This window comes from Festucalex cinctus, chromosome 6 (genome assembly GCF_051991245.1).
Source record: "Festucalex cinctus isolate MCC-2025b chromosome 6, RoL_Fcin_1.0, whole genome shotgun sequence".
Lineage (NCBI taxonomy): Eukaryota > Metazoa > Chordata > Actinopteri > Syngnathiformes > Syngnathidae > Festucalex > Festucalex cinctus.
This window is the reverse complement of record NC_135416.1, coordinates 21478212-21499403: the sequence shown is the minus strand read 5'-3', so window position 1 is coordinate 21499403 and position 21192 is coordinate 21478212. Positions and strand designations below refer to the sequence as shown.

General features: G+C 39.0%; 2 protein-coding genes across 3 annotated transcripts; one reads left to right on the top strand and one right to left on the bottom strand.

Annotated features, from left to right (window-relative positions):
* Positions 1–29: 29 nt before the first annotated feature.
* On the bottom strand, positions 30–2514 carry rasd2b (RASD family member 2b). Its single transcript, XM_077524181.1, has 2 exons — positions 1862–2514; positions 30–657 (listed from the first exon to the last, which is right to left on the bottom strand). Exons 1-2 carry the CDS (start codon positions 2475–2477, stop codon positions 128–130), a joined length of 1146 nt encoding a protein of 381 aa, XP_077380307.1. The 5' UTR covers positions 2478–2514; the 3' UTR covers positions 30–127.
* A 2380-nt stretch (positions 2515–4894) lies between these two features.
* mycbpap (mycbp associated protein) lies at positions 4895–20348 on the top strand. Of its 2 annotated transcripts, XM_077525625.1 has the most exons (15): positions 4895–5074; positions 5228–5246; positions 6238–6372; positions 6450–6559; positions 6699–6882; positions 8471–8586; positions 8717–8867; positions 9424–9536; positions 11938–12059; positions 13059–13167; positions 13240–13432; positions 13497–13684; positions 16754–16864; positions 18610–18699; positions 19916–20348. In XM_077525625.1, the coding sequence occupies exons 3-15, from the start codon at positions 6279–6281 to the stop codon at positions 20045–20047; spliced, it is 1713 nt and encodes a 570-aa protein (XP_077381751.1). In that variant the 5' UTR covers positions 4895–5074; positions 5228–5246; positions 6238–6278; the 3' UTR covers positions 20048–20348. The 2 variants fall into 2 exon arrangements, with proteins under 2 accessions (XP_077381751.1, XP_077381750.1); XM_077525624.1 differs by having other exon boundaries at positions 4895–5246.
* The last annotated feature ends 844 nt before the right edge of the window (positions 20349–21192 follow it).

The following is a 21192-nucleotide window of genomic DNA, read 5'->3' as shown; positions in this document are numbered from 1 at the left end:
ATAACGTGCAACAGAGAGCAGGCACACTTTCTGCTGAATGTTGTCTCCATTGTCATCTTATTTGCCCCACCTGTCGATTCAGGAACATTCAGACAATAGTGTAGTGTGTTTTACGTTATTTGATCTCTCACTGTATCTGACATCTTTCTTTTGTTTTGCCATCCTTGCATGCGCTTTGTGGTCCAGTGACTTGTCGCAGCTCAGCTCTGAAGCTCGGCCTCCGGGCCAGCGGGCACAGCAGCCCGCAGGCGTCGTCATGTCCCATCAATTGGACCGGAAGATGACCAGCGCGCGTGGCCTGATATGAATGGAGAGACACCTTGCGGTGTTGCAACGGTCCAGTTTCGGCCGGAAGCCCGCCGCGCTTGGCCAAAGCCTCGAATACTTTCTCCAGGTTGGTGCTGTCCTTCGCTGAGGTTTCGAAGTAGGCGCAGTTATCACCGAGCGCGTGGAGGACCTCCGCTCGGGAGACTCGCCACTCACATTCCTGGAGATCCACTTTATTAGCGCAGACCACCAAGGCGAGCTTCTGCTTTGTCAAATGGTGTGACAGTTTAGTCAGTTTGGATTTGGCCGCCAGGATCTCCCGTCTGAGAGCGCACACCTCTTCGAAAGAGCTCCTGTCGTCCACGCTGAAGACAAGCAAAAAAATGTCCCCTGAAAAAGAAACAATGTATCACTTTCAATAAGTAATTTACACTTTTGCGTCACAGGTGTCAAGCTCAAGGCCCGAAAAGTCATTTTATGTGGCCTGCCACAATATTTATTTCACTTCTATTTAAAAATAGTTAGCCTATTCATTATAAATGTAATAATAATCAAATACAAGGGTATGAGGTTCCCATGTAAGGTAAGGGACAAGAAGTGTAATTGCACTCATCCACAAGCCACTAGCTAAGTCCTTTTCAAATAGAAAGGGCGTCCAACCTATGTATGGGGTCACAAGGTGCAATGCCAGTTTTTTTTTTCGTTTTTTATTTTTTATTTTTTTATTTTTTTGGTCATATACTAGACTGAAATTTAATTACACATCCACTACATGATGTGAAAAATAATAATAATTGAGACGCCCTGCATGAGCTCTGTCCTTGAATTCCTTAAAGTACAATTGACTAATGTTGCAATGTCCTAAAAACAAGCATTTAAGCTGTTTATGTTTCATTTGAATTGCCTTTTTTTTTAATACGTTTACACAAATGCCAAGCAGTATGTTTTGCATTTGCTTTCAAGAATAATATTTTTAAATAAAAATCACTCGGAAATTCTATAAAGTACATTTTGTAAAGAGAGTTTTGAGTACATTTTTTTGTCTCATTGTGGACATACCAGCAATGCAATGCAGTGGCAAACAGTAAGAGTGGCATAGGCTCAGGTGGTAGAGTGGCTGACTCCCAACCTCGTTGTGGGTTTGTTCCTCAACCCTTGTTTTGTTTTGTTTTTATAAACTTGTCAAATGTACTCAAAAATCAAATCTCCGTGCAAAATTTACTTATGGGTTATTTACTGTTTTTGTTTTTTGTTTTCAAGTAAATACTGTATTACTTTTTTTTTTTTTTTTTTTTTTTAAACCAGTGACCAGCAACGCAAAACCAGGGTGCACTGAGAGATTATGTTGCTGCAGAAATGATCAGTTACTTTGTCTGAAAGTGATTATTTAATCAGGATACATATATTTTGCTATCTACGCTAACAACGTACAGTGACAGGCAAAACATTTAAATATCCTATATTAGGCTACATCTCGCCAACAATCATGCAACAGAATAGCCTCCTTATACTTATTTCACTATTGGTGACATTTTGTGCCTGGGATTGGAGAAACACTGCCACACACGACATCAATATAATAAATAATACGCACCAGTGAGGATCGAGAGTCTCCGCTTGGCTGGGAAGTCCCTCTCCCTGGATGCATCTAATATGTCAATTTGGTAAGTTTCCCCGCGTATGCGGAACAGCTTTCGAAGAAAATCCTCGGACGTGGGCTGATACGCCTCCACGAATCCATCTCGCAAGTACCGTCGCAGGATGGAGGTCTTGCCGACCCGCGGCGCGCCCAGGACAACAATGCGCTTACAGTTCTGAGGCTTGGTGGAGAACGAGTGCTCTTCTCGGGATTCGTGGTCTATTTGCCGTCGCCGCGTATGGCAATGAAGAAGCAGGGCGGCCAGCTGGTCCAGTGGAGAACACTTGCACATGTCACAGTTGGTCTGCTGCGTCATGGCTGCGCCTGTGTGCGTCTTCTTGTCATGCCTCCATTGAGACGTGGCCACTTGAAGTATCCCCAAACCTACTTTGATTCCCGACAAGTTGAGGTTTTGCGATGCGTTTTTGTACGCCAGTAGGACTTTAGAGGACCCAGGGCTTTGCGCGTCTCTGCTGCCAAGGAGCCGGCAATCATCCGAGGAGGCGCGACAGCTAAATTGGCGTGAGGTGGAGGACGTCTGTGCACCCGAGGATATACTCCCAACTTCCATGTTTTATAATATATTCTATATCCGTGGTGTGTGAGACTGTACAGTGTTTGGGGCCGTGACTCCTCTGTTCTGCGCATATATAGACTTCTCGCCTCAACCACGTGATCCTTGTGCGTCATGAGAGTGTGTTGTTCATCAGGGTATCATGGACATCAAGACCTTTTGATTGATGGTCTGAAGCTACTAGAAAACCTGATTCAGATCAGTAAAGTGACGCATGAGTTTTGGTTTAAGCATGTATTCAATTGTTATTTGCAGCAATAATGGTATAACTTCTTTTCATTCTCAATAACTTAATAATCACCAGAGCTCCTGCTCCATTGAGTGTGAAGGGAACTCAGCATTCACTACATTATATAGCTGTCAAAAGATAACATGTTTTAATCAGATTAATCACATCTTAGAATTTTGATTCATCATGATTAATTAATTTATTAAAAAGGCTTTTTTTGTCAACATTTTTTTGCACACCAAATTTGAAGAGCACCTCTTATGTGTTAATTCTTTCCACATTAAATGCAATTACTTGCATAATTTAAAATTGACCCCAATATTTTGACAAGAACAAATATGACTATGTCATATATACGCAAACATTTATCAAATGTCTTACTTTAATGCATGTATGTTTTGTTGTTCAAAGACAACATGTGCTGTCAGCTAAAGGATCATCTGCAGTCAGAATTAATAGTGTGATTAATCTGTGTTAAAAACATGATGAATGCAATATTTTTTGTGATTAGTTAATTAGTTAACGCTTTAACTTTGACAGCGCTACTACAAACGTGCACGATTCACTTCATGTATCAGTTTATGTGCAGTAATTTTAGGGCTCCTGACATGCTTTACATATTGCACGAATGAATATTTCTACATGTTGACTTTTGTAACTTATATCTCGGGGTACATGTGTATATGATGAATTCCCACTTCCAGCTTAAAGTGACAGTTTAAAGGACTTAGTGGCATCTAGTGGTGAGCTAATAGAATGCAGTGCCTGAAGAATGAGCACACTACGGTGCCTCAGAGAGACCACACGTACTAAGCCATACTGTAACAATCCGTAGTGTGGCACCGCCCCACAGGGTGGCGCCTCCTTGTTTTTATGGTGCCTATGCAGCATTTTTTTTGTTTTGTCCATTAATGTATTTGACGCCATGGACATGTAGGGTATGATTATTGTAACGCATGGTAGCACTAAGAAGCCCACTGCTTTTGTTTCCCTTTCAATAAAGTAAGTCTGTGGACTTCCAGATCCTTTGTTTTTCTCCATTTTTGCTATCCCGCTGCACTACCAATTATTATTTAGAGTGAGTTGGCAGTCCAATGAGCAGGAGCTAGAGAGCAGCGAGCAAAAGTGGCTAGGAGAAACTATCTGGAGAGACTAACGAGCGGCTATCCTTCCTCTGGTCCTTCCTCTGGTCTCCTGGCAACTTAATGTTTCTGTCGGGATTCTGATGTATCCAGTGATGGTGAAAGGTCTTAGATCTGTAACTGGTTTCAAAGATGTGAATTAAAGAGCACAAAAATGTTGACTCGGAAAGGCAGCCGAATGAATAACACTGAGCTCTTAAAAAAAAAGAAAGAAAATAAGCTAACAAAAGCTAGCGAGAGCTAAGCAGTGGGAGACAAGTAGTGGTAGCCTGATTCATGGGACTCACCTGCAGGATCAAGCTATGAAGGTAAGTGGCGGTCGACCCGTTGCGTCCAACACTATAGCTGCAAGCACCTTCAGACGCTAACTACATTTGCAAAGTTTTTCTCCATCAGATATCTGTAGCAGAATGATAGTGGCGAACCGTCAGCCTGCTGTAGTAATGTATAAGTGAACACTAAATGTATACAATTATATTTTTAAAAAAATACATTGATGTGATAGAATATATATTTTACATTTTATTGAACAGCGGGCTTTTAAAATGAATGAATCATTAATTCACCACTAGATGGCACTAAATTCTACACACATGCACACTTTAAGTCGACAAAAGTCAGTAGTGATGGCCAATGTAATTTGAACTATAGCAATGCGACTGTTTCTTTAATCAATATTTCAAATTTATCAACACAAAGCAATTCAAGGCCTGCAAGTTGATGGAGCAAAATCTGTGACAGCCAGCTTCGACCAGCAAAACAAACAAACAAACAAACAAACAAACAAACAAACAAACAAACAAACAAACAAACAAACAAAACATCTTTGTGATCTGCACATATTAGTACATCGAATCTGCATCTCTGGTCAGTATTGTGTCTTTTGTATTTTTATTTTATAAGAAATCTTAATTCTGGCCTAATCCTATACGTGCAGGCAGGCACATATGTGCGCTGTTAAAATGTGATTTTGCAAAGTATTGATCACTTTTCCATATAAGAAGGAGGTGGGCCATCGACCATTACCAACATGGCCGCCTACTTCTGCGTTAGCACTGTATAGTTCGGTTCACTTCTCTCGTCACACTCGCTCATATTCCTAATGACGTGGCCAAATGTAGCTGTGCTTCAACACTAAGCATTACGGTAACCACGTGTGCGCAGTTGCCAAGTGCATTTGATGACACCGGAACCTTCGCAACTCACTGCCTGACGAGAACCAGGTTTGTTTGGGATAAAAGCTCAAGAGCAAAGAGTAAACTGTTTCCGTTTCTGTGCTACTTTGTGTAGCAAATGCCATTGTAACTGACGGCTCATTTGTTTGTTAACTTTTTCTTTCAACTTCCCTTTTCGGGGACATGCTGGCTTGGCTCAAGAACATCCAGGAGATGTGAGGTGAGCGCGTGGGTGAATTTAGTAAAAAATAATAATAATAATAATCATCATCACAATTAACAATGTTCTTAAACATCTGCTTCATGCAGTGGGAAGTAGTAGTAAATATATATTTGTTTCACTACACAAAGACGTGATTGAACGAACAGCGTGGCACGGTGGCAGCAAAGAATAATAACGTAATCTGAATATTGTACTGCTAAACTACTTTATTTATCTACAGTACTGGATCCGTGAACGTGTGATTGAGCACGGTCGGACTGTTGTTTCTATACGTCACATGTCCACCATATTGGATGTGACAGATCTTCTGTACCTAAAAAGAATGTTATGTAGGCTTGAACTTTATAAAGTACCTTTCTACTCGGGAGTTACGTAAACAGAATTTTCAAAATGGGTACATGCTAAAATTGACTATTTAGCATGAAAAGGCATGAAATAAGCTTTCCAATAACACCAACGTCATATTAACAGGTTAAAAATTGACACCATTATTATTGATTTTTTTTTTTTAAATGAAGGTCAATTAACATAAATAATTTCAGTCAAAACAATCAGATCAAAATCGATCCTTCATTTTCAAATACAATGTGACTGCCATTTACAATCTGACAAACTTTTTTGTTTTGTTTTTTTTCCTCACTGAGTAGCCTACACACCAAATTAGTTTAAAGTTTTTCATACAGGTACTTAAGCACATAAAAACTTCAAAGTATCTGACAGATTACCACTAACTTTTGACTAAATTATTTTCAATTTTCAAGTTTTTTTCTGAGCAAAAAACTTAAAAGCTGTGCAGCTGTTCATTCATAAAATTGAAATGCAACAATAGATGTAGACTTGCTTGTTGGTTGTTTCACTCGTTGAAGGGGAAATGTCATCATTTGTGAGGTTGTGATTGTCGAATGTGTGCATGTAAATGAGGAAACGCAGATTCCACTCACCAATGGTATTTATCTAGCTCACTACTGTTTTATGATTTGTATTGCAGATTGGTACAAAAGCCAGTTAAAAGCAACTGACAACGGGCTCATGGCTCATTCGCACAGAACTCAGTCAGCGGATGTGAGCAAAAATGCTCATCCAGCGATTCGACGCATTGGCTCTCAATCTGTGTCTCATTTGGGTGTGTCCTGTTCACAATGTCACAATTCTCAGTGCGGATTTTGTACTTATGGAGAAATTGTATCCATTCTGCCAAAGGCATGTCTGAACGGTTTCAGTTCGATGACCGAGGGATGCTTCTTCCACACAGCATCCTGGGTAGCTTGGAAGGTTTTAGAAAGTACCTGGAGACGAGAGGAGAGACAGAGGTGAATTCTTAAAAATGTTTTTCAAACTTGAATTTGTAAATGTATAAATACAACTGCAGTTTTTCACATTAAATAGTCTACTATTATCAATAAATTCTTTGTTAAAAAAATATTTGTATCCATCTTCAACTTCTTCCAGTTGATGAAACAAATACCTAGTTCCAGAAGACATCCTCCATCCCAGGTCCTCGTGACGCATCCGCATGACGATGTACAGAACCAGCGAGATGTTCCTTTAGGCCAAAGAAACTTTCAAGCAAATGCCCTACACCATTGGGATGAACACATAAGGCAGCGCAAACGACAACAGAACAACTTATCTGGTGAGCTGATGACCCAGACGCAGTCTATTGCACTACTGTATTTTGAAAGTGTACCGGTAATAATATGAAGTAAGTTAATCAGCGTGCTCATTTTATAAATATTAAGCATGCATTTGAAGTTATGGAAGCTTTTTGCATTCACTTGGAAAAAAAAAAAAAAATCCTGTTTTTCTGACTAATTCTTTTGGGGGAGCTTTGTTTTTTTTTTTGTTTTTTTTTTTCTCTCTTTTTCTGAATATTTTTTTTCTGTTTTATTGAATATTTTTTCTGTCATAAAAAATATTCAGAAAAACAGGAGGAAAAATTACTCAGAAAAACAGGAGAAAAAAATTATTTAGAAAAACATTATTCAAAAAAAAAGAGAAAAAAATTATTCCAAAAAACCAACGTCTGTTTTTCGGAGTATTTATTTATTTATTTATTTATTTATTTATTTAACCTCTGAACTCCAAGTGACTTGTTGCAGACCTCTGACCTGTGTATATGACTGGATAGCTCACGTACGCTGGACGACGAGGAGTGGAAACCACAACCACACACACTCGGCAAACCGTCGATACTTCAAACTCAAGCAATTTTTGATCGAGGAAAGCGCCAATGAGACTGTTATTCCCCCAGGTGTCCATGTGTATAATTTTAACTTTACCATACCATCAACGAGCATGCCTTCAAGCTTCAGGGGCACCCATGGCAAGATTGTCTACATTCTTGAAGCAAAGTTGTCGAGAAGTTGGAAAGTCGACAAGACTGCTGACAAAGTGATTGTTTTTCACCCAGCAGCCCATACACGCTCGTGCAAGCCATTGAAGTCACAGGGCGGCCATCTTGTTACTCCCACGTCGCAAGCAGACTAATGTATATACTATACGGGTATACGGACAGATGAGACATAAAGCAGTTAGTATAAGGCCAGAGGTGGGGTGGGGGCGTTTGTGCTGTTTTTTATTTTCCTTATTAAAAAATAGTGACCACCCCGCCTCCGGCCTTATACTAACTGCCTACGAGCTGTATATTTCTCATCTCTACGTATACCATATAGTTTATACAGTAGTCTGCTCGCGAGGTGCGAGTAACAAGATGGCCGCCCTGTGACTTCAACGGCTTGCACTAGCGTTTATGGGCTATCGGCTATTCAGTCTTATATACAGGTCAGTGATCTGCAACAAGTCACTTGGAGTTCATAAGTAAAAAATAAATAAATAAATAAATAAATTACTCCGAAACAAAAAAAAGTTGGTGCTCTGTTCTTTGGAATATATATATTTTGTTTAATAATGTTTTTCTGAATATTTTTTTTCACCTGTTTTTTCTGAGTAATTTTCCTCCTGTTTTTCTGAAAAAAAAATTTATGACGGAAAAAGTATTTTAAAAAACAGGAAAAAAAAAACTCAAAAAAAACAAAGCTCCCCCCAAAAATTAATCAGAAAAACAGGGTTTTTTTTTCAAGTGAAAGCTCAGAAAAACAGGAGTGTTTTTTTTTTTTCCCCCCAAGTAAATGCAACACGCTTCCGTATAAAACAACAGCTTGTTTTTTAAGAGCACTTGAATTAACACTTGAAAATGAAATGCTGATTCCACCTGTGTCCAGGGGTCCTCCACAGGCCAATCGAAAACTTACTGATGAACCAAGATTACGCTTTCAAAGACCTGCAGGAGCAGAGAGAACTTCTACGTCGAGCCTTGCCGCTCATCCAGTCAGGATATGTATGACCCTGTTTCAGCTTTTGTCATCTGGATCCATTGGATCATGTCACTATTATTATCTTCTCAAGATTTATTGTCACTGTCTAGATAAGCTCTTCACCCTCATGTTTTTTGCTTCATTGCCATATAGGGAGAACGTGTGGGAAGTGAATTTTGGAGTCAACCCCAACGGTATGGAAATGAATTAAGCGGCATCAGAGCCACTCTGACGCAGACGGAACAAGGCATACGGAAAACTCTTACAATCATCGGACAGCCGCACAGCATACTTCGAGAATCTGGTAGACTCTCTCGCGCACACATACATACAAACATTTTAGAATTTAGAAAAAAAAAAATTGATAACAATAATAATCCTACTGTATTGTCGTATTTCAACTACAGGCTTCTCCTTTTTATTGAGAAGGCCCGTCCTAAGACTGATTACATAAAAACAAACAACTATCGAGTCATGATTCTGTGGAAATGCTTATTATACAAACGAATAATGCTCGTGACATGCTGCAGTGAGTCTGGCGACCCCTGTTGGGGCAAGCTGGACATTGCAATATTAAAAAATAAGTCTCAGTTGAAGAGCTTTCACATATTAGCGGATTAACCATTACAGAAATATAGTAATGATACAGGTAGTTTTGGGCTACTATGGCATAAACCTATATTTGACGATTCAGTTGTATGTTTGTTAAACTCTGTGTAGAAATTCATAGTGCGTCTTGGACTTTATACCTTCCTTTCCCAGTGCTATACATAATAGTAGAGACTGAGCATTAATACACCTGGCCAAAGTTTTTTTTTTTTTTTTTTTTTTTTTTTTTTTTCTTAATCCTTCTTGCTTAGGAATCGCTTGTGCCGAGAGGCTGCGTCCAGCTTCTCAGATTTTGGATCCAAATAAGGACATGCAGCTACGTGCCCTTCAAGAGGTCCTGCAGGGTTTGGAAATCAACAAGAAGGTAATGCAAATTAATTTCTGAAATTTATCCCTGAATGTGTTTACTTTATGTCTGTCTGGTTCATCATAATATACAGTAGGAATGTAATTTGCTCCTGTGATTTGATTATACTTAATTCCGACTTGTAATGTTTATGATTTAAAGTGATGCTACAAAAGTCAAGACATTTCAGTGTTTGCATATTACATAAGAAACTTCAGCACAGAACTGACTTAAAATATTCAAATTCACTGAATACATTTGCATTCAAATGTAATCCAGGGATTATTTTAAATACATGTTATCAAGCTTTTTCTTATGTAATAGTTGATCAGATACATCCACAAAAGATTAATTGCATGTCGTTAATCAAAGGGGCAATAATAATATTATTAATACGATATTACAACAATGTTCTCTAACAGTGCAAATGAATCAGATATGATCAAAAATTTGGTTTTGTGCATCCTGTATTGCAGCTACTACTCATCCAAGACTGCCCACCCTCTGAGTACACTTTGTCCCTGCTTGCTACTTGATCTTTTGATCACACTGTCCTGTTTTATTTTTTGATTAAGTAACCCACATGATTAAGTAACACAATCCCACAAAATGTGTATTGCGTATTACATATTACATATTAAGTATTGAGCTACACCGCAAATGTATCATTTAATCAGAGTTTGTGATAGTAGGCAATGAGAACCCACACTGAATCTTATTTTTAGGCATAATAAAAATTGTTGGATTCTTCCACCACTATGCAAGCAGTTTTAGTAAGGCACTTTCTGTTCCAGCATGACTGTGCCCCAGTGCAACATCTATAAAGGCTTTAATTAGGTTTGTGCGGAAGAAAGTGAGAACACTTTCCTCAACCCTGTCACAGTTTTTTTTTTCAGGAAAATATTTGCAACAATCACCTCAAGGACAATTTTTGGCCCTGGACTAGTAGACTAAACAGTATCATCTAGAGGTTTTGGCTTTTATACTCGGAAGTTGTGTTTTTTATTTTTATTGTGAGGGTAGAGAATATGTCTGGTAAAATGCATGTCCTTGCATTACACAGTACTTTTTAACCCCTTCAGACCTATAGATGATTGCAATGGACATGACATATTTGCATGTCTAAACCAATAAAAATGCACAATTTGGATGATGTCAACACTTCTGGTTCATGATTGGATCCTAGCTAACTAATCAAAATTCACAAATTGATTTGCATGATGCTCATGTTAAAAATGTTACATATAATCTGTAAGGTTACAGCCATATTATCCTGGCGTCCAACAAATAAAAACATAATACAACCCCGATTTTGTTATATTTTTGTCCATGTTGTTCTTATGTGGGGGAATAGAGTTAAAATCAGCTTAAAAAAAAATAATATGCCCAGCAGAAAAAAAATGCTGGTTTGAAGGGGTACAGGGTTTTTAAAAAAAAATGTCCAGTCTTTTGAAATATCAATGCATTACCTGTCCTAGCTACCAAAACTAAAAACTGTAGGTTTCATGTTGGAAAAATAAAAGACCTGTAAATAAACATTTTGATTCAACTAGACCAAAGATTGTGAGTCATAAGGCTTCAGTCCAAAATCACTTTCACCTCATTCCTTCTTTTTTTTTCCAAGTGAATAGACAAAAAAATCCCTTCCTTCCTTCCTTCCTTCCTTCTTCTTTCTCCTCCTCCTTCTCCTGTTTGTGTTACTGTTAAGTCCAGGTGTCCCTGTACTTTTGTCCTCATAGTGTAGTTGAAATAGTTTGTCTAAGACAGAAGGGAATGTCCAAAATGTGAACTAGGTTCTATGTTGATTAGCCACATTAGGCAGTCTGGGTCACAGCTGAGATTCACGAGGTATCAGGACATTAATGTTCTCTATTATAATTATTATATCAGCACGGGCAGCCAGTTCCCAATTACTCAAAAGTGCCAGATGCTTATTATGAAGTCATTTATTCATATTCCACCATTTTCAAGGATTTGTGTTGTTGCTGACATAAGCAGAAAATAATAGCAAGATACTTTGTGGAGAACCTGAAAAATTATCGGAACATGAAGAGATCACATGCACCTTCAAAATTTACCCGAGGCTTAAAATAGAGAATTCTGAACTGCATGAGATGAAACCAAGATTGTACTTGGATTTAAAATTGTTTTTTCCCCCCACAATAAAATCACTGTCCAGTGGCATTCACATAAACTATTATTACAATACTGTGAAGTCATAAAACTATAGATGAAATAAAGTTTTCACGTGAGTTGAATAGGCTTCAGAAACCTGTGTGTTTCCTGTGCCCATCTGAAGGAAAAGGATGCACATCCTTTATACAAAGATGACATGTGTGACTTGGAAAATAAATAAATAAAAAATAAAAAACGATGTGTGATAACTTCCAATAACCACAATGTGCCACTTGAATTTTAGGATCTCAACAAACTGGAGGTGATTGGCTCGAGCAAACCTGCTTTTAAAGAGCGCCACGATGTTTTCTTGGAAGAGGAAGAGAGTATGAACAAGCACCATTTGGAGATAAACAATGAGATTGGGTAAGTAATGTGTATTGGAACTATGGGACAATCCTGATGTACAGATAACAACATAATAGGCTCGAATTTGTCCATTGGTGAACACAGAACATTTAGGCAAAATTGTTTGTAGCCTTCCTTTAAAGATAGATATGCAATAACTATTTGGGCTTTTTTTTTCCTGATCTGAAGCGAAATGAGCCATAGGGTGCACAATTCATTCTAAAAATGTTTGATATTGACAGCACGCCACAATTTTAAAAAGTAACATGTAATTTGGCAAGGGTAGTCAGTCACACACTAAAGCAGGCTACGTCGTGACAGAGATAAGTTTTCCCTTTTTTTACAACGTACAGCAGAATGTATTGGTTTGGTTAATTGGTTTATTCATTTTTCCCTTTTGGACACATTACAGCTTACATCAATCACATCGCATCATTTGCAACATTGACATCCGAAAGAAGGGCTGACGGGTAGAAGCCGAAGCTTATTCGAGACCCGTCCCCATCGACCCATTACTATAGCGCATCAGTCATATACATTATTTAGAATAGTCATTGATTTTGTCGTTACCCATCCCATACTATCCCAGACACTGCTCGCTCAGTTCATCGTGTGTAGATTGTGGCTAGTCCCAGTCATTTGGAACTGGTGAGTCGGTTCCCAGACGCCACCAGCAAGCCCACCCCGCCAGGCGAGCAGCCAAGGCAAGCACAATTCTTCTCTTTCACCAGTAGCGTCTTCGCTGGCCTCGGATCAGCTTTCACACATGTTGTGGCTTCCAGAAGAGTACATCGGCTTGCATTCGGGCCATTGCTTTCAAGCAATTTTTGCCTCGATTCTCGTCAGTTCAGAATCATCAGTATCACTCAGTATCATCAAAATTACTTTGAAATTATAATAGTCCTCTAATTTGTAGCTCTCACTTTGTGGACTATGACCAAAATTAGGTAAAAATAGTACAATAATGATGACCATCTTCAAAAAAATATCTAAATCATCATTTATTTTCTTCCACAGTGACTCACTGGCACAAACTAATGATGGTCAATCAAACAATCTCCTCATTCCTGCTATGAGGTTCGCTGACCAGCTAGCTAGCTGGACTGGAAACTCTCCTACTCAGCAGGTAAAAAAAAAAAATCGCTGAAGCATGGTCCAAATGTCTCCTCCTTTTTTTCAAATACTGTGTGTTGACCAGGGAACAATAGGAATCAGCACTACAGTGTTACTTGAGACTGTTGTCGGGGAACGAGTTTCATCTCGACTGGAGATATCAAATGTGGGCAGCACGGCCCTCCTCTTCAGCTGGCAGCAGCTTCCCCTGCCACAGAACTTCTCAAACCTCCAGTCACAATCAAGCTGCCCGCACTTCTACTTCAACACCTCCTCAGGTACAAACAAACCAAACTACTGCCACCATCATCATACCTGTTATCATTCTTCTCCTCCATCCAGGTGTCATCTATCCAGGCGAGACCCAGCAAGTGGAGTTTATATTCAAATCGGCCAGGCCTGGCATTTTAACGGAGCAGTGGCAGCTCAACACCCACCCTTTGCTGCTGCAAGGAGCCTCCATTCAAGTCACATTGAAGGGGGTTTCCCAGTTCCAGGACAGAACTGCAAGACAGAGGAAATTCATAGAGGTACGATACACTTGTTAGGAAACCAAACTGTGTCATTTTACCTTGTGGCGTATACTGTACAATTTGTTCCATGACTGCACTTATAACTCAAAACACTTGTATCTGAACTCATCTTTTCTCCATTGGAATAATTGGAATGGTTTTAATCTGTATTCATGGAGATGGTCACAACTCCCTCAGAAACCTGCAGTCATTTTTTACAGAGCAAGCCTCGAAATATAAATATTTATGTTTTTGCGGAGTAGTTTTGCAAATGAATGGCTTTATTTGAGGAGCAAATTTCAAATTTTGTGGATCCCCTCCCGTACGTTAATTCCAGGCACCTAAAGCAAGGGTTTATGGAGAATCAAAAGTTATTTCTTAAATTCACATTGTGTATAACTGCAAACTGTATATTCTTGTCTATAAGCAAAGACAAATCGATTCTTTTAAGTACTGTATTGTAATTTAGAAGCAAAGCTAAATTGAGTAAAAAAAAAAAAGAAATACTGTAATGTAATTTGAGAGCATTTGTTGGGCAGACCTCAAAAGTCAAATTCAAAGCTCACGATTCTGTTGTGAAAAAAATATTACTGATATAAATATTTTGTAATACTTGTATACTATTCATTTATTAATTATCCAAACCATGCCTTATTATATCTTTATGCTTATAAACCTCCTTCTGGGTGACATACGGTGTAGTGTAGCATAATTTATTTCTGTGTCCGGTTTTTGTTTAGCAAGTAGACTTTCTTTCTGGAGTCCAAGCACTGAATTAATTAATTTGCCTGCTATTCTGTTGTCCAAAGTTGAATGTTCTCTGCTTTAACGCCCCTCCAGCCAGATGTCTGTGGAAAGTGGACTCAATCACCCATCCATGTATTCTTGGTATTAAACACGCTAGCTTTGTCAGTCTTAGGTAGGGTTGCCAACTGTCCCGTTTTATCCGGGACGCCCCGTCTTTTTGGGCTAAATTGTTATGTCGCTTACGGGACCTCAAAAGTCCCGTAAAATAATTAGAGAGAGAGAGAGAGTGTGAGCGTGTGAGAGAGAGAGAGTGAGTGTGTGTGTGTGAGAGAGAGAGAGATTGTGTGTGTGTGTGTGTGTGTGTGTGTGTGAGAGAGAGAGAGAGCGATTGTGTGTGAGAGAGTGAGTGTGAGAGAGAGAGATTGTGTGAGAGAGAAAGAGATTGTGTGTGTGAGAGAGAGATATTGTGTGGGAGTGAGAGAAAGAGAGAGAGATTGGGTGTGAGAGAGAGATTGTGTGTGTGGTGTGAGAGAGAGATATTGTGAGAGAGAGATTGTGTACGTGAGAGAGATTGTATGAGAGATTGTGTGTGAGAGAGAGATTGAGTGAGAGAGAGAGAGATTGTGTGAGAAAGATTGAGAGAGAGACGTGTGAGAGAGAGAGAGAGAGCGATTGAGAGATGTGTGAGAGTGAGTGAGAGATTGAGAGAGAGACGTGTGAGAGAGAGAGAGAGAGCGATTGAGAGATGTGAGAGATTGAGAGATTGTGTGAGAGATTGAGAGAGAGATTGTGTGAGAGATTGAGAGAGTGTGAGTGTGAGAGAGAGAGTGTGGGTGTGAGTGTGTGAGAGAGGGTGTGAGTGTGTGTGTGTGAGAGATAGATAGAGAGAGAGAGAGTGTGTGAGAGATTGAGAGAGAGAGATTGAGAGAGTGTGAGTGTGAGAGAGAGAGAGAGAGAGTGTGAGTGTGTGTGTGTGTGTGTAAGAGAGAGAGAGAGAGAGAGAGAGAGAGAGAGAGAGAGAGTGTGCGTCAGAGAGTGTGTGAGAGAGAGAGGGGTGTGTGTGTGGGGGTGTGAGAGAGAGTGTGTGTGAGAGAGAGTGTGAGCGTGTGAGTGTGTGAGAGAGAGTGTGTGAGAGAGAGAGAGAGAGTGAGTGTGTGTGAGAGAGAGAGTGAGTGTGTGTGTGAGAGAGAGAGAGTGTGAGTGTGTGAGAGAGAGAGAGAGTGTGAGTGTGAGAGAGAGAGTGTGATTGTGAGACTGAGTGTGTGTGTGTGAGAGAGGGGGTTTGTTTGAGAGAGTGAGTGAGTGTGTGAGAGAGTGAGTGAGCGTGAGAGAGAGTGAGTGTGAGAGCTAGCTAGCTCCTGATTTCGTCACAGCTTCATGTCGCCTACACTCTTAAGGCTGATCTTAATACGTCGGCAGCGAACGTATCAGCGGGAGCGATACAAGATGTATTCTTGTGCTATTTATAAACAAATACTGCGAGAATTTAGCTTGCTGGCAAGTTTTGCAATCAGCTCTTAACACAGCAAACCGCACTCTACAGGTCCTAGATCAGCTAAAACGGCAACGTCACGAGGCACGGAACCTGTCAGCCAATCACAGGCAGAAGGCATCGTCACGAGCATTTGTTGTAGCGGCTCATATTGCGTAAGTGGCTAGAAAATAATAATAATAATGTGGAGTGTTGTCCGGTTGGTTAGGAAGAGAGAATGGATAAACCTGTGAGAAAGAAAAGAAGGAAAAGTCTCCATGGAAAAAGTAAATTTGGTGAGTCACGCTCCTCTTTTGCATTTTTTTTTTTTTTTTTTTTGCACCTGTTTTTTTTAGGTAAAGAGGCAAATTGTGGTTTCTTTGAGGTTTTGTATGAGGTTACATAATGAGGCCTGCAGTAAGGATTAAAGGGAATGTACAAACTTTGTGCATTTCGAATCTAATCAGAATGATTTCACACATCATGCTCACACCACCATGGCACCGTGCCGTGCACCTGTCCCTTATTTCGGGATGAGAAAGTTGGCAACCCTAGTCTTAGGTTAGCTTAGCAATTAGCATGGCTTCTCCATCTTTCCTCGCCATCGCTTCATGAGAACAAAACTTGTCAGATGTGTAGCTTCTTCACCGCAATGGAGGTGGAGTGAGTTTTGCGGGGGGTTTTTTGGTTTTTTTTTTGGCATTAACTTGAATGAACTTTCCAGTTACACTAATGCAGAGAAAAATATTTCTTTATGAGACTGTGCAACGCTTTTGTTTTGTTTTTTTACGCTGCATCCAACCATTGGTGTCTTGAGAAGGAACGGAATGTAAAAAAAAACCAACTGTTTTTGGTTGGTGTATCCATAGACAAAGCTGGAAGAGACAGCTAGACTGGAAACCTGCCGGATGATTGTGTACGAGTTACTGCGAGGAATTCAGACTCCAGAAAGAGGCAACTCTCCTCCAGAGCCATACACGGTAAAAAAATAAAAATAAATCTGACACATCACTGTCGTCATTCCATATTTCACTTCATTATCTAATTTATTAGTGCATATCTGATCATCTTTAACTACTCACCATAGCCCCGACACTATAAAAAGAGCTATGTTGCCATGTCAACTGGGTCGATTGAGAGCTTGATTAAATTGTTCAAAGGAATATAGGACATAGCCAAGAGTCTTAAAACTCCTGTGACCCAATTACTAACAGACAAGGAAATCCATCATGAAAAGTGACATTTGAATGGAGATTAATATTATATTATATTATATTATATTATATTATATTATATTATCCATCCATCCATTTTCTTGACCGCTTATTCCTCACAAGGGTCGCGGGGGCTGCTGGCGCCTATCTCAGCTGACTCTGGGCAGTAGGCGGGGGACACCCTGGACTGGTTGCCAACCAATCGCAGGGCACACAGAGACGAACAACCATCCACACTCACACGCACACCCTAGGGACAATTCGGAGCGCCCAATTAACCTGCCATGCATGTCTTTGGAATGTGGGAGGAGACCGGAGTACCCGGAGAAGACCCACGCGGGCACGGGGAGAACATGCAAACTCCACCCAGGAAGGTCCGAGCCAGGACTCGAACCGGAGACCTCAGAACTGGGAGGCGGACGTGCTAACCACTCGACTACCGTGCCGCCCTATATTATATTATATTATATTATATTATATTATATTATATATTATTTTATATTATATTATATTATATTATATTATATTATATTATATTATATTATATTATATTATATTATATATATATTGAAATGAAACCTTAAAGTAATCGCCTAGGTCATTTTTCCAGATTTTTCAGGACACAACAAATTTGGATCAGGAGATTATTTAGGCAAAAAAAAATATATATTTTTTTTTAAAATAGAGGTGTCAAATGATGAGATATTTTAATTAGATTAATCACATCTTAGAATTTTGATTAATCACTTAATTAAAAGGGCTTTTTGTCCACATTTTTTGCCCACCAAATGTGAAGAGTGCCTGTAGTTATTTTAATGTTACGAGGACGTCTTCAATATTTTTTGATCCACTGCACACTTTTATCCTCCTGATTTACCTCAATACTTTGATATGAACAAATATTCTGAATGTCATACACAAACATTTATTAAATGCTAATATAATCATTAATGCTGCGCTTGCGCTGCCTTTAACATAACCATCCGCTGTCAAGCTAAAGGGTCATCTGCGGTAAAAATTAATAGTGTGATTAATCTGCGTTAATACATGATTAATGCGTTAATTTTTTATGATTAGTGAGTTAATGCTTTAACTTTGACAGCACCAAAAAAAATTAATTAGACAATTATTATAAGAGAGTGATATATTATATTATATTATATTATATTATATTATATTATATTATATTATATTATATTACTGTTTCGGTCTTTTTTTTTTTTTTTCTTTTCCTGTGCTAAAACACTTTTGGTTCAAATGCAAAGTGCACTTTTTTGTTGTTGTTGTTGTTTGTGGGCAATGTACGGTGACTTTCGGTGAAATTTCTACTGGCCCATTTGGGCCAGTGTGTCACTATAGTCAGCGCCCCAACACAGCGGTGCACTGTCTCCGAGCCACCCGGCAACTGTTAATGTTGAACCCTGCTCATGTCAAATGAGTGCCTTGGCTCAATAAAGCTTGTGAAACACGGCTAGAGTTAACATTTTATCCATCTTTGTGTTTACTTGCAGTACCTTGATCAGTCAGAGGAGGACCTAAACAAGCTTTTACAAGAAATGAATCCAGAACACATCTGGGACCTCTCTGACCCAACCAAACAGGTAGAAAGAAACATTATGTGATGATGCGCCGAGGTAACACATTTTCACATCCTCTTTATGGTTGCCATGGTATCATTGCATGTGAAAGCATTTGAGAAAATAATTTCTGAAGCATTATGAAGATGAGATTGTGGTGGTTTACATGGTGATGTAAAGAACAGCTGTGTGTATGATATGAATACACATGTGTCTAATGTTTAGAGGGAGAAACATAGTCAGCCAGAATCCTTGTATTTCCCAAACCATCATTTGTCAGGACCGGACACACACACACAAAAAGAAAAATAGGCATGTTCAACCATTAACATTGCATCATCAAAGAGAACAAGCAAGTTTCAACTCGTGTTGTTCCGATACCGATACTGCATAAAAACAGTGGTATCGGTATCGGTGACTACTCACAAGTAACATTCCGATACCATTAATTCCAATGCTAATATAGGATTTTGGATGCAGCATCTTGTGTCTTGCTCGTGTACAACATTCACTGATATATGACATGTTCACTGCATGCCGATCTAAGATATCCTATTGGCCCTTAAATGCTTTGAACCAATGGCAGGACAGCTTTTTCATGTTGAGGAAAAAAAAACCTTTAGTATTGGTATGGTATCGGTATCGGCCGATACTACAAAGCTGGGTATCGGTATCGGGAGCCAAAAAAACGTATCGGAACAACACTAGTTCCAACACTTTAGGTTGGTCTTTTAATTTGTAAGTAAATAAATAAATAAAATATGAAATTGACCATATTTTGGTACAGAAGGTTTTGGTCCAGTGTCAGCAATTTTATGCTTAGTATATTTCTCCTCTTTCTAACATCTGAGTCACAGGTAAGCTACAACCCACTACTCTCAGCGGTACCATGGTAACAGAACACTAGAAATGTGCATCTGCATTGGTCAGAAGCATAGGAGATCGTGATTCACATCTTCCATTGCCTCAAACAGCACTATTACCAACATCAAATTCATATAGTTGGAAATAATCTCGTCCTAGCTATGATAACATTTATTTGAAATGAGAATATATGCACAGCTATTTTTGATTATAGTTTGGAAAAAAAAAAGAAAGCACAATTATAAAATCATTTCGTAAACATTTATGTGTGTGACAAAATGTATTGTACAATGTATAATCTTAAGTCACTTAATCTCTACAGTTTGGAACTGTTCTGTATTCAGTCAGTCTTCATGAATATTCGTTTTTTTGACAGGATAATCCTCAGGATGACGAAATGGACGGTCAGCTTGCTTCGGTGGATAAGCTCAATGATAATGAGCAAGACACCACCTGTGATGATGCGCAAAACAATACAGAAAACAAAATCATACAGTTGAATGAATGAATGAATTAGGTAGATCACAACACTGTAAAAACAGATGCAAGTGGATTAAAGTATACACATCCCTGTTGCCAGATTTTTGTGACATAAAAAAAAATAAAAATTAAAAATAACATAAAATATTTATAAATGTTTGCCACCATTGTAGCCTACACAACTCTGTTGGGGGAAAAAAATAATTGTTTTGAAGAGGTAAAAAGTAACAATAAACTGATACAACGGTGGGCATGCTCTCATAAGTGGGAATGTGGCTGTGTTCAGAAGCCTCTGGTGAGCTCCTAAATAAAGTTTCTCTGTTCCAGTCGGCTTTTCCTGACATTTTTAGCTTTCTAACAGAAAGTTGAAGGTTGTGTGCTATCACTGACTGCTGTTTGGAACTCTGTTCATATTTCCTCCACCTTGACAAAGGCCCCAGTTCGAGCTGAAGAAAAACAGCCCTAAAACGTGGTGCACTATATTTCATTGGAGCAGTGTTGTTTGTGCCAAACATTGTTTTAACTGTGGCAAATTATTTCATCGAAACATAACATATTTTCACATGTGCATTTTGGATTTTTCAAGTGTTTTTGCAAATTGTAACCAGGTTTGTATATATATTTTAAGTCTTGCCAACCTACCCCTCATACACCAGTCCATCCAGGATGAAGAAGGAAGATTTTTGTCACATGTAGGCCTACTAAACATCCAATGGGTGCCAGAAATTCATGCAACTCCTTCAAAGTTGTAATTGTTTTCCTCTACATCACAAATTCTACGCTTTGAAAATACTTTTGTAACCTTACCCATGATACCTTAGCAGCTGAGTTAGCAGCCCAAGCTTTTGGCTTAGCGGTCAGAGAGCGGCAAGGTGACAGCACGGGGTCGTAGCCCGAGGAGGTGAAGGTTGGAGGGTGCAAGAACGCCACCGTTACATTGACGCCCATCTAACATGAGTTTCTATGTGACTAATAATTCTGAACTGAATTGAGAGGGTGTACACACTTGTGCAACCACATTTTTATTTACCATCTTGTAAAGATGTTTTATTTTATTTTATTTGTGTTGTATCTGTTGTAGGTCAGAATGGTGGAGAACGATTTGAAATGGTTTATCTTCTTATTTTGAACAGGGGTGTGTAAATTGTTTTTTTTGGGTTTTTTTAACTAACC

Excerpts from the sequence above, each read along its gene's own strand:
- rasd2b (XM_077524181.1), bottom strand. The coding sequence starts at position 2,477 with ATGGAAGTTGGGAGTATATCCTCGGGTGCACAGACGTCCTCCACCTCA. Across the intron at positions 658-1,861 it reads GAGACTCTCGATCCTCACTG|GGGACATTTTTTTGCTTGTC; the intron begins GTGCGTATTATT and ends TTTCTTTTTCAG.
- mycbpap (XM_077525625.1), top strand. The coding sequence starts at position 6,279 with ATGGCTCATTCGCACAGAACTCAGTCAGCGGATGTGAGCAAAAATGCT. Across the intron at positions 6,560-6,698 it reads AGACGAGAGGAGAGACAGAG|TTGATGAAACAAATACCTAG; the intron begins GTGAATTCTTAA and ends AACTTCTTCCAG. Across the intron at positions 12,060-13,058 it reads GAGATAAACAATGAGATTGG|TGACTCACTGGCACAAACTA; the intron begins GTAAGTAATGTG and ends TTTCTTCCACAG.